The sequence below is a fragment of the Macrobrachium rosenbergii genome, chromosome 43, assembly GCF_040412425.1.
Source record: "Macrobrachium rosenbergii isolate ZJJX-2024 chromosome 43, ASM4041242v1, whole genome shotgun sequence".
Taxonomy (NCBI): domain Eukaryota; kingdom Metazoa; phylum Arthropoda; class Malacostraca; order Decapoda; family Palaemonidae; genus Macrobrachium; species Macrobrachium rosenbergii.
Genome location: NC_089783.1, coordinates 54,589,125 through 54,602,393, shown reverse-complemented (window position 1 = coordinate 54,602,393; position 13,269 = coordinate 54,589,125). Strand labels below are relative to the sequence as shown.

The 13,269-nt window shown below is 38.3% G+C and overlaps 1 protein-coding gene across 5 annotated transcripts in view; it reads left to right on the top strand.

Moving 5' to 3' along the window:
* The window catches only part of LOC136828934 (beta-1,4-glucuronyltransferase 1-like), a 75,833-nt gene extending 63,002 nt beyond the window's left edge, over positions 1–12,831 (top strand). For 4 of the 5 annotated variants that reach the window (XM_067087302.1, XM_067087303.1, XM_067087304.1 and 1 more), the window contains 3 exons: positions 7,856–8,905; positions 9,280–9,405; positions 9,794–12,831. In XM_067087302.1, the coding sequence (XP_066943403.1) occupies positions 7,856–8,905; positions 9,280–9,405; positions 9,794–10,006 (1,389 nt within the window). In that variant the 3' untranslated portion in view covers positions 10,007–12,831. Of the gene's footprint in view, positions 1–5,837; positions 5,944–7,855; positions 8,906–9,279; positions 9,406–9,793 lie in introns of those variants that run through there. The other variant, XM_067087306.1, reaches the window with a different exon arrangement.
* The last annotated feature ends 438 nt before the right edge of the window (positions 12,832–13,269 follow it).

The window sequence follows — 13,269 nt, the reverse complement described above, 5'->3', positions numbered from 1 at the left end:
GAAGGAACGCTGCGATGGACTTTAAGAAATGCCTACAGTGCACTGGGAGGGGTGCACTGACGGCGCTGCCCCATTATGAAACATTTTGCAGTTACGTTTCCGAGTTCATTCACAACCGCGCTCGTCTGTTGAAATACCCATTAGTTAATAATTTCCTAAAGCATTTTTTTTTTTGTTTATTTCAAAGAGATGCAAATAGTAGACTGATTAGTAATTAACTAAAATATCTGATTTTTTGTTTATTTTAAAGAGATGCAAATAGCAGACTGATCATGATGTAATCATTCTTGAATGATTACATTCTCGGCGTCAGTATGGCAGCTCCAAGTGCTTTACGACGCCGTCTTCGTGAACAAGATGGAATATTATTAATCATCATGCGATTATACAAGACGCTGCTTCCGTTCTTTTTAATGACGGTGTTACAGAATGTTCTTGCAACTGAAGAAAAATAAACTGCCGTAGTCAATACCGGATTTACATTACCTTTGTTTTCCGTACGTGCATGCATAAATCTTTCATTGTACGCTTGTACACGTCTATTGTACAGATGTAGTGAAAACGATATAGTCTACATTATATAGTCTAGACTAGTTTTGACTACGTACAGAGGCTGTTCTGGTCCATATTGTAGTCATGGTATTGTTAGCCCTGGTTGTAATGACCGTATGTACAGTAGGCCTCTATATATATCTATATATGTATGTATGAAGAAGAAGTAGTATGTATGTATGTATGTATATATATATATATATATATATATATATATATATATATATATATAATGTATGTATATATATGTGTATATTATACATAACAAATGAAATTATCATACTGATAGGTGTTGCGTTTCTTATTTCATACATTTAATGACAAAATAATGGAGAACATAAATTTACTGTCTGCATTAGCTGTGTGTAAGCTTAGATATAAGGATAGGCATACGCTACGTTAAACCTTGGTTAAATTTGATTGGGTCTACGTTATATTAGTAAGAAAAAAAAAAAAAAACACACATCTGATATTTTCTGGTTGGCTTCGTGTACCTACATGTTCAGAAAATATGTTAATTTGTGGATCGTGATGAACCTGGAATATTTTAAGATTAGCTTATCTTTCAAACAAAACACTTCTTATGATTTTAAGCATTTTGTTTGAGAGTTGAACTAATCTAAGATATTCCCAGTTTATCACGATCCACAAAGTATCACTCTTTCCAAAAATGCAAGTACATGACACAAACTCGAAAATATCAGATGTGTTTTTTTTTATAGTTTGCCTACTAACATAACGTAGGCCCAATCAAATTTAACCAAGGCTTAACATTGTGTATGAATATCCTTATACCAAAGCTTACCAATAAGTAATAGGCATTAGTCTACTTAGCTAATGCATATAGTTATTTTGTGTTCTCAAGGTTTTATTGTCAAAAGTATGAGACATACAACACCTATCAATACGCTATCTTTATTTGTTATAATTATATACTCTGTGTACATTATATATATATATATATATATATATATATATATATAATTATAATATATATATATACAGTGAAACCTGGCTTTACTGGACTAATGGCGGGGGAAGGTCATCCGTTAAAGCCAATTATCCGTTAAAGTGAAGCATTGTTTTTTCATTCCTTAAATGATGTTTATCAGTAGGCTAGCCTCAGCCTAGGTGCGATAACCACCCACATACATGAAAAGATTCACATTATGAAATAAACTGATAATAAAGGTATTAAAACCCTTTTTACCTTATATATTATTGGAATATCTTCATAATAAGTAGCCTATTCGAGGAATAATTTCATATCAATGAAATCAACTTTTACCTATGCGAGGCCAGCTGACAAAATGTAAAAATCAAGTTATGGTTGCACTTACAACAACTTTATCTTTTTGTAACCTTTCAGAAATTTTAATGGTGGTGTAATTACAGTAGTAATAACATTTATGATAACATAATAATCATTTTTCATTAAAAATTCATTATCATTTTGGTGGTAAATAACTGTTTAGAACAACTCATCATGCGAACGATAATTATGCACGGTAATTATTGTACATCAGCGTATTGTTAGGGGTTTGTGATGGGCGATGAAACGTAAACAAAACAATGGTTTCCCTTTTAGGCGACATGATTAGGAAAAACATGATATAGAATCAGCTTTGTTATTTCATTCATTTTGAATTTCTAGGGATACAATCAGGAAAACAGCATTTGTAATAACATCATCTTTACATAACCAGTATTTCATAAGATACCTGTTGTTGCAAAAGCTAGCCTATACACAGATGGTTTTGTAATTTAGCAGTCGTCTCATACCGTCGTCTAATACTTACACAGATATGGGATAAATTCATGAAAATTTGCCATAATTTTCGACCTGGTCTTATCTAAAGGTTGTCTTATACACAGAAATACACGGTATGTTCCAATTTCACAAGTAAACGTAAACAACACCAGCCCCTACCCTTGGCGAATTTTGTCCGTTAAATCCGATGTCCGTTGGTTCTGGGTCCGTTAAAGTGAGCTTTTACTGTGTATATATATATATATATATATATATATATATATATATATATATATATATATATAATGCTTATTCTACATATTGTCACTATAATATGGACTAACAATACCATGGCTACAAGATGAGCTACAACAGCTTCTGTATACAGTCAAAACTAGTCTAGGCTACACCAGCCTGTTGAATATGCTTACAGGCTTATAACAACAAACTAGCAGATGTGCCGTACCATACCCACATCTGTATCATCCCCATACCCATATCCATACCATACCCACCCTTGAGGAAGCAACATAAATTTGTCCATGGGGAAAACATGACGCTCTCAAATCCACTCCCCAGTAATTAATAGACTGCCCCTGTGCCTTTTTTATCGTGATCGAGAATGCAAGACTTCCTGGAAAAACCGTCACCCTCTCCCTTTCCTGTAAGATAGTTGCTTCAGTTACATTGCCCAACATTTTTGACATTTTATATATAACCCCTTATCACCCCCTCTTCCTATCGGGGCTGAAATTGGAATTAAAGAGAATCGGGATAGTCACTATTCATCTCAGTGACCTCGAAAACTATGGATTAGACACTAATAACTATTGCTTTCGGTTATTTTTACATGTCACCCCCTTCCCACCCCCCTTTGGTGCTAGTGATGTCTTACCCACACAGTATTCTCTTCCAGATAGTAAGTCATAATTATGTATATTAAGTTTGGTTGAAATTGCTGAATGTGTTTCAGAGTTATGCTGGAACACACACACACACACAAATACATCCATTTTTATACATGTAGGTAGATTTAATGCAAAGGCGTACTGCAAACACATTGCAGTGTTAATGGAATCCTACCCTAATAGTGTCAAGTTAGCCTTGATCTACTGATAAAGGGGATATGCATCTCCAATTAAGCAGTTAAATTGCGACAGTGGCCGCTGTCTTGCCTAATATCTAGACCAGCTGTTATAGGAAATATATATATATATGTATAAATATGTACATATATATATATATATATATATATATATATATATATATATATATACTGTATGGAAAAACAAGACTGAAAAAGTAACCATAAAATATGGTGAAATATTACTACATCAAGCATTACCTAACCAAACTAACCTCACCTAGGATGTCTTAAGCTAAACCCTCTTCATAGATTCCCTCCCTATTAAGGTGTCGGTAGGCTTTTGCAAATTCACTCCCAGTCATACGTAAAGTAGCCAATACTGCTGATAAAAGCTGTCAAGAGATAGACAGCTCTGTTTAGGCAAGAGGAAATGGAGTCGTTTATACACGTAAATTAAGTAAACTGAAAACATTAGAAAGCATGATCAGTCTGTGCACGTGGTTATATTACAACGAATTGATATTGGTTATTTCTTGTATAACCGCCAGTGTGTTTCAGAATTATCCTAGCTTATAAGGTGCGTTAAGCTGGTAATTGTTTTTATACGGCATTCCAATTTATGGACGTTCACGAAAATGTATAAAACAGCCTCGAGGGAAGAAATACGGTAAATGCTAGATCGATGCGACAACATGAACACAGTACAGTACAGTGTCAGTGGTAGTCAGCCATTACATTGGGGAGAAATTACCTATTTTAAAAAAAAAGTTTCGTACTCTGACCCGACCAAGAAAGCGTCTTTTAATTAAATCACCACATAAAATCACGTAATATACAGTTTTCCTCTCACGCTCCATCCCCACAAATGAACTTTTATTTTAATACCAACCCCACTTGCTTGAAGGCGTGTAGTACCGGCCACAAAGGCATGAACGTTAAAACACAAGCACAGACGGTATAATTGTCGCGTTAACAGTATATTTGCGATATTTTTTAGTATGTTTTCGTATTAAGCATATAAGGGGAGACTTATCAAGCGAAATAAATAGCCTAGCATCGTTAATATGACGGTTTAGCCTTACCTGAGAGGTCGACCGTTGCGCTTCTTCGCCTTGCATTCTCCTTTTACCTCCTGAAGAGTCGAGTTTTGGGATTAACTTGGGATCATTTATAGCAGATATATGGCGTCCGCCTTCCTCTTTCGTACGTGGACCCAAAAGTAAATAAAAAGTAAATGGCAAACGTTGTAATAGGTGAAACATTGCCCACTCGGTATCACCACGACCAGGAAAGGTGAACAGGTCTTGGTAACTCTCGGACGTAAGCGCGTGAAGCGACCTCACACGATAACCACTGTAATACTAATAACTTTCTGACTGAACTCAGGATCGAACCCAGGTCTTTCATATGAAACCTGTGTTCGACCCCGAGCTGGGTCAGAAATTTATTTCTGTTCCATGCGTGATTGTATGTTGATTACTTCTAACAATTGTTATTGTGGACTGTGGTTGGTGCGGTTGAGTCATATGTCCCCGTTTTCACTCCATTACCATTTTTGTCTTTAATTTTCGTTTTACCACATCCCAGCCACCACCTCATTTCCCTGTTCTCTCAATAAAGTTAGCTATGACCATGTTATTTATCCCTTTCACATTCCTCCCTTCCTTTTCAGAAACTACACTCTGCTGTCGCTATGCCTTCATCTTAAGCTTTACACTTTATCCAAAGGATCTTTAATTCCCATCCTTTTTCTCTGACTTGAATTTTATTCCTTCCTCCCCAGGCTCTCCTACTCACTGGGACTTGCTGATATAACACTTTCTCTCCCACTACCTCTTTTCAATTCTGGCCCAGTGATTAGATTGAGCCTAATAGTATATCACCAGTTAGGGCATGGTTCACACCATAAACTGCACTTGCACGAACTGTTAATTATCTCTTAAGAAAAAGATAATTAACAGTTCGTGCAAGCAGAACCTCAATCATCAGTTACGGGCTGATGAAGAGCAAGAGCCCGTGCCAGCACAAAGCTGGCTGAATCTAAGTAGTAGTAGCAGTATTTAGTTTTACTCAGTATAAATTAAGCGCTGTTACTGTTACACTCCCAGAGCTAGCAGCATTTGTTAAAATTATTTTCATATGAGAGAGATTTGTAAACAGTTTTATGAAATCACACCCTAGCCTGTGTACCAATGTCAGTTATGATTTATGTAAAATCATTTATGCTCGAAGTTATGAATAACATTTTTCATGATGGGTATTACAGTGAAATATTAATTCTTTACTTGTTCTGTAAATCATTAAATCTCAATAATTTCGGATACTGAGATTAAACATAGAAAAAATTTATAATGCGAAGAGAGGGTTGTGAGTTTTACGTTGACAGTCACAGCGTGTTCCTACACTCGAAAGAACGAAACTATATGGTCCTTTCTTGCCAGGTGAGCTAGTTCTAGTTGAAACTCTAGTTTTCAAAAGGATGCATATTTCACACTCCCCGGGGTCTCAGCCACTTGTCCTTTTACTAAAGTTTTAAACCCCGTTTTGTCAAATGGTAAGTTATTTGAAGCGTTGTTGTTGTATATCAGTGAAAAATTAGGCTCCATTCAAATTAAGTACAGCGGTCATATGAGAGGATCCTGACCAAGTTAACGACTATTTCATAAGGCCAATTCGCGCTGGCATATTTTTCACCAAACGGACCGTCACTATACGAAAAGCATATCGTATTTGCTAAAAGTTTAAGCCAACGATTTTTGTTTAAAGATTGGTACTGAAGTTGAAAATTCATAGCTTTTATTTTATCGTGTTGGTTGCCTAAACGAACGATGTTGTGACTATTAAATTGCGTAAAGAAGCAGGACTAGTTAACCTTTCCTGCAAAGTATGGCTGTCGTGAGGGTTTGTCATGATTCATGCGTAATGGGCTATTGGTAAGAGGCTGACCCAAGGATGTATTTCATACCGACTAAATTGAAAGTACCCCTTCACACTAGCAAATGACTTAACCAGAAGGGGTTTACCAAATGCATTATTTCATACTAGTGTAAAGTTAAACGTTTTATTTTAGACGCGATAAACATATTTTGGTTATCACGCAGTGACATTTAAACTACGGCTTTCTCTGTCAGGATTAACCAACTCTTCTTCGTCGGCCAATATTCATTAACTTTAGTACGTTGATATATATATATATATATATATATATATATATATATATATATATTTTATATATATATTTTTTTTTTTTTTTTTTTTTTTTTGCTGAAGATGGAGTATTAGAAGCTATACTGTATTGTGAAGAGAGTCTTCAATTTAAAACGCGGAAATATGAATGATTTTAACATAATAATAATAATAATAATAATAATAAATAAACAAATAAATCATTAGTACTTTCTGCAGTGATGTTGCTGTTGGTGGGATTATTATTATTGCATTATTATTGTTACCGATTTTTTGTCTGACGAGAGGGGGGGGAAACATTTGGAGGAATTAGGAAATTCACACATACCTGTACACCTGAATTTTATACCTTGATCGGTTTAATGACGTAGGACACATGATACTGCGGCGCCATTACATTTTCATAAAAAGAATTAAAAGATCTGTTTTCAGAACGGTGTAGGAGAATTATTTGTACTTTGCATTTATCATCTACCTATGCTGGTAAATGAAAATAGTACATTTAGTATCAATATATACGCAAAGAAGGCTGTGGCATAAAGGCTACCACAGCTTTTGCATGTGTGTATGTATGTATGTATGTATGTATGTATGTATGTATGTATGTATGTATGTACAGTATGTATGTATGTATGTATGTATATGTACCTGTGTAATATATGCTATTTTTCCTTAGCCTAATTACTGTCAGCAGACTCAAACATTTAGAATGGATGACATGTCATAAGTTACATCCCTAAACAAAAGGTATTAGTAACTTTCTTTAGTCACCAAGAGTAATACACCTCTTTCATTCTATTCGTCTGATGTGCATGAATGCTGTAAGGTTACCAGGTTTGCGTTCAGTGAGCACAAAAATGGCAACCGGTCCACTCTCCTAGAGCACCGTTCTGTGAGACTGCTTCTTCTGGGGCTTTCCTCATAATAACTGACTTTTTCCAACACAACTGAGGGGGTTTAGTTAGTTGTTCTTTAAGAATTTAGAAGACTTGATTACTGCAGTGTTCATTCCAAAATATTAGGAATAGTGAAAACTTGACTGGGTTATTTTATACTTTTCATGATTATGGTTTTGTTTTGCTGTGTGAACAGCACCTTAGTGTCACTAATTCACATACATCTCATGTTAATCTGTACTAATATCTGGTTGATAAGAGTAGAAATTTTCCAGTAAAAAATATATATATTTTTTATGCAGAGTTGCTACATTCGTTTAGTTCATATATTGATAGTACTGTATAGTTATGAGGTAATGCCCAATTCCCGTTTTTCTTCCACAGGCTGCAGCGGGAGGCAATGAAGCAGGTGGTAGTAAATGGTGGCTTTGTGGCCGAGTAAACAACATGTTGTGGACAAGGGCATGGCGGCGTTGGCAGAGGTGGGCATGTGTTGGCATTGGAGTAGTTGTGGGAGCATGGTTGTTATTAGCAGCTCCATGTGCCCTGTTGGCCTGTCCGCCCAGAGATGCTCCAGAAGAAAAAAGTGAAAGTACGGGCCCCTCACAAGAAAGCAGCGATGCCGCGCACCTCGTCTGCGACACGCTTTCACTGGTACCTGCAGGGCGTATGCGGGAACCAAAAGGTTCCCCTCAACTGGGCGATGATGGCCCATATAACGTCCTTTATGAATGGATCCCCAGTTCACGTACCTACACGAACAATGAGTCCGTGACGTACACGACCCACACAACTCCTGAAATGGTCAGCCACGTTGGAGAGCTGGCTTCCCGCTGGTCGGGACCTCTCTCTGTGGCCGTATACGTTCCTTATTCAGACTTCTGCATAGCTGCGTCTCGCGTGGCGCGTCTCAGAGCGTGTGGCCCAGCAGCTGTCAGAGAAAAGGTCACGTGGCACTTGTTTTGGCCCAAAGATTCACCGCCTGCTTCAGACTGGCGTCTCATGGTGGACGAATCCACTTTAGACTGCAGCAAAGATGACATAGCATCCGTCAAAGGCTTCCGTACCATAGAGGGATTGCCTTACCCCGTCAATGTTGCTCGAAATGTTGCAAGATCAGCGGCATCGACGTGGTTTGTTCTTCCCTCAGACGTGGAGTTGTATCCGTCAGCGGGTCTGGCTGAACAGTTCCTCAAGATGGTTGGACAAGTGGCAGCCGGGAAGGACCTAAGGGTTTCCAGTGCTTGGCCTCGTGTTTACGTCGTGCCTGTTTTTGAAGTGGCGTCGGTGGTGCCAGGCAATAAAGAGGAACTAGTGAAGCAGTACCAGAGAAATGATGCTGTCTACTTTCACCGCCATGTGTGTGCTCACTGCCAAAGATTTCCTGCGCTTACAGACTGGATTAAGCTCATGGGTACTCCAGGAACAATACAGGTAAATTGGGTTGATACTGTTGATATCAGGAAAAGTCTTCATAATCTATTATTTATTTCAAATCAGTGACATGGCATTATCACTAACATTTGTTTCTCGGCTTACCCATTTTATCAATATTTTACCGCATCAAATTTTGAATTTGTATTTTCTTATTCGTTATTACAGATTACTTTTTATTACTTCCATGTACAGTCATAACTTTTCCAGTTATCATTTCAAGTTTAAACACTTGTTTTCGTAATGAATTTTCTTTTCCTGTGTCCTTTCTTTATTGCTTTCTTGATCTTCCTTTCCGACTGTCCATTATTCAGTTATGAACTACGTGTCTGTCAACACCTGTCTACTTCTAACCTCCATGATTCTCTTGCCAGGCCTTTTCGGTAGTGAAGCGGCAATACCCCTATCACAGATGGGAGCCTATCTACATCTGTACTAAAAAAGAGCCCCTATACGACGAGAGACTGTCGTGGGAGGGCTTGCAAGATAAAATGACGCAGGTAAATTTCTCTCTCTCTCTCTCTCTCTCTTGAATTGTGGCTTTTAATGGACGTACTAATTACTGTAGATATTATCATCAATTAATTTTGTAGACAGTGCCTGTCTAAGGTGATTCTAATTAACCTTGGAAACTATCATTATATCATTCATAAATCAGTATCAGTCTAGTGATGGATATTCATTGTTGCTTCATAGATAAGACATTGACAAGTGCTGTACTTGTCAGTGTGTCGGTGGTTTCTTTAACGAAATAGGAAAATTATATATATATTCACAATTCTTGTATCGGCATCTCGTCGCCAATATTTCAGCCTAAGGTAAAGTTGAACCACCGATAACCATCCTCATCCCTTGCTGCGAGCGTTTGCCTTACTCTTAATCTTGCAGATGCATGAATTATGCCTCCGGGATTATCATCTCGTCATCTTGGACCGGGGCTTCCTCGTCCACGCCCCTGGCATCAAGAGGAGGACGAAAAGCAACGCCAAGGATAACGCCTGGCGCGACCCGTTCGTTGCGAAGAACTCCAGAGTCTACGACCAGATCATGGAGGAGATGCAGACCAAATTCGGTCCCAGTGAAAAGTGTCGTCGACATTAGTACGGTAATCTGTGATGTTATAGAGGACGTGAATCAGTTGTCGATGGGTGATATAAAAAAAAACAAAGACATTAATTGTGAATCGTCTCGATTTGTGTTATGTTATCTGTTGAAAGACAGGAAAAATGAACACAGGCGTTAATTCGTTATATCATAAACTAGCTAAGGTGCATCTGGCGGCGCCTCCAATTTGCTCCAGCTTGCATCAGTGCCTGGTTCCACTTGTTTTCTCACTTTGCGTTTGTTCTGTCGAGGAGACGGGCGAACTCTCTGTCGCCTTGTAACATGCCTTTGATGAACAGTTTCGTTGTTGGAAGTACGCACTGATGCAGGCCCCAAGCTGGTATGCTCAGTGTCTTTCCTTCGTACTCGTTCTGTCTGTTCCTCTCCTTCACTGTCCTGTGCGTCCTTGGTGTTAAAAAAAAATAAGAATAATGATATTTTTCCACTTAGTGTGATAAAATTCATGCGGGTAACTCGAGGTGCTTCATACTACAGTGTTTGTAGCTATTGTTGTTATCATTGGAACACTGTTGACAATATTGTTTTGTGATTGATTGATAATGATAGATAATGACAATGACAGTGAGTGTATCTTACGCGAAACGCCGTTCAGCAATCTTCGTCACTGGGCTTGATCAAATTCCAGTGAACGACTTATTATGCACAAGAAGATGGATGGAGCCTCTGACTCGGCTATTAGCTCATTTTAAAAATGGTGATGTCCACATTTCTCTTCGGTCTGTAGAAAACCATTCATTCAGTGTGTTGCCTCCACAACAAAACAACGACGACTACTTTCCCCCCGCCCCCCACCGAGATGGCCACAGGGACACCATTTTGGTACTCCAAGACCCGGATTCAGGAAGATTCTGAGATTACAGTTTCCATCTTCATACACCAAAACTCATCTCTATTTTTATAAACTATCAGAAGGCTCTTACTGATGTCTTACGTTTCTTCGGACAGATGGTAAACGAAATGCGTAATTCATAACACAAGAACAGGTTCAAATAATACAGCACTTCTCTTAATATCAGTCCAGCGTTCGGATGTCCTTCGCAAGCAGCTGTATTTTTTATAGTACTGATAAGTCGCCATTGAAGTCATCACACTTGTACTTGATCATTTCTCATCTCTGCAAGTAGAGTGAAAGACTAACCAACGTTAGGTTCTAAGATCGTAGCACGTTGGAAATTCTCCTTGATCAGAGGCGGCATGGCCTGGTCTGTGGCCTAGTCACCACTCAGTCCCGTGGCAACGCGACGGTAACGTTTTCACTGATGGACTTTAGAGAATACGCTGTACTGTACATAGATAGCTGCTTTCACCGTTTGCTATTGCTTTATGGCTCATCACTAGCGCTTTGCCGGATGCCTGCAAAGCCTGCAAGTGGAATGGGATGAAGAGCCCGGGGCCAGCGCCAACATCAAGACCTGTACTGGAGGGTGATTGCCAACTCTGTTAGGAAAAGGGTCTATGGTGATGGAAACTGTCGAGATATTTTACGGGAGTTTGATTTCCTTGTATGTGATTCAACCGAGATGGCTCCTAAAGCTTTGCAGAACCTACATCACAACGTTTTGAAGGCTCTCTTGCAATCTCAGCACTCATGTCCTTCAATACATATGTGAATATATTGTAGTTAAAATCTCCTTATGATGGAATGAGAGAATTTTGTAACTACGATTATTACCACGAAGCTTTAAAACTTATCGTACTGTTGGGATTGGTGGCGTTTATCATACCGCCACCAATACCTGTGGCATTCTTTTAAGTCTACCACGCCCCTCTATACTTAGATGACAGCCTGTTGTACTGATAGCTAATTTTGCATCTGATAATGTTTCTATAAATGATTCAATCATCCAATCTTGCCTAATAGCCTGAAAGCTCTAGCTCGTAGCTATTATCATGCTACTACAGTATTTTTAAGCTTTGCTGTCTAGCTTTCATCCACTAGTCTGTAAGGATTCGAGATAACTTTTCCAACCATTTTCGAATGCTGTTGCGAGCGCATGGCGATTTTGGTTTCTGATTAGCCTCATGCGTACTCTCCTTCAGTAAGTGATAGCATATCATTTAATACCGGAAGACACCACTCGCTTGTTTCATCGTTTAAGCTAAGAAACAATACTCTACTTAATTATCGTTAGGAAACACAGGGAGCGAAGAATCCCTACGTACATCCTAAATGACCGCTAGACAGCACCACTTTTTTATTCATTAGTATTATTCGCAAAAAGTGACCTTAGACTCATCGCACAATGCTATTGTTATGTACATATTTAAGGTGTTTTTTGCATGTTACAATACGGCCTTGATTAGAAGTCGAGTAGCTGCAGTTCACGCCCATAGACATTACACTTCAAATTAGACAGTTTTCTATAGAAAAAAAAGGAAGGTTTTAGAAAACAATTATAAGAAATTTTGTACAACTTGTCCTTTCTGCTTTGTCTTTGATTTATCTGTGGTTTTCATCTTTCTCTTGATAATTGAACATTTCATGGGTGTCTCGCAGCTTGGTTACACCACCCGGTGAAAAATGAGACTACAGTACCTTGTTCCCCTTGACTGCCATTTTGTACAACTTTTGAAATAAGAACGATGAGTTTGTCCCATTCCGGATGTTAGCCGATCCCATAGCGAAATGTGTCTATTGTCCTTGAAGATCGACGAAATTTCATTTTCTTCATTTTTAGTCAAAGCTGCTTCCCACTTTCATTTGCAGCAACTTTGGAAATCCAGTGAGGTGTTCGATACTGGTAAAGCAGAAAGTTTTTTTTCTGTTACGGACTGGTCCACTTAATGAAGTTTTGTATCCATACAGTAATGCTTTTTCTTCAGACTTTCCATTCATAGTAATAAGATAATCCTTGTTTCCTCCATGAAGTTATATTTCCATGAAACTCCTGATGTGTCCTAAGCTCAACACTGATGAAGAGAACAAAGAAACGAGCCTTCTGAAACCGCGAGGCCGCCATCATCCACTGCGTCTATATCCACCTTCCAGTTGAAATGTCTTATCCAGAATGCCTGTATGTACTCACTGGAGCAAGTATTTCTAAGAGATAGACCTCCAAGGTAGCCATAATGAATAGTGCATGTGGTTCCTTCGCTTAGGAGCTACTGTTTGAACTCTTCACTGTCATCTTAGTAGAGTGATATGCTAACTTTCTCTGTTCATGCCGCTAGTGAACAGCCTCCTCCAGTATCAGAACGTCTGTTTTGTTCTGCCATGATAAAAAAAAAAAAAAGATACA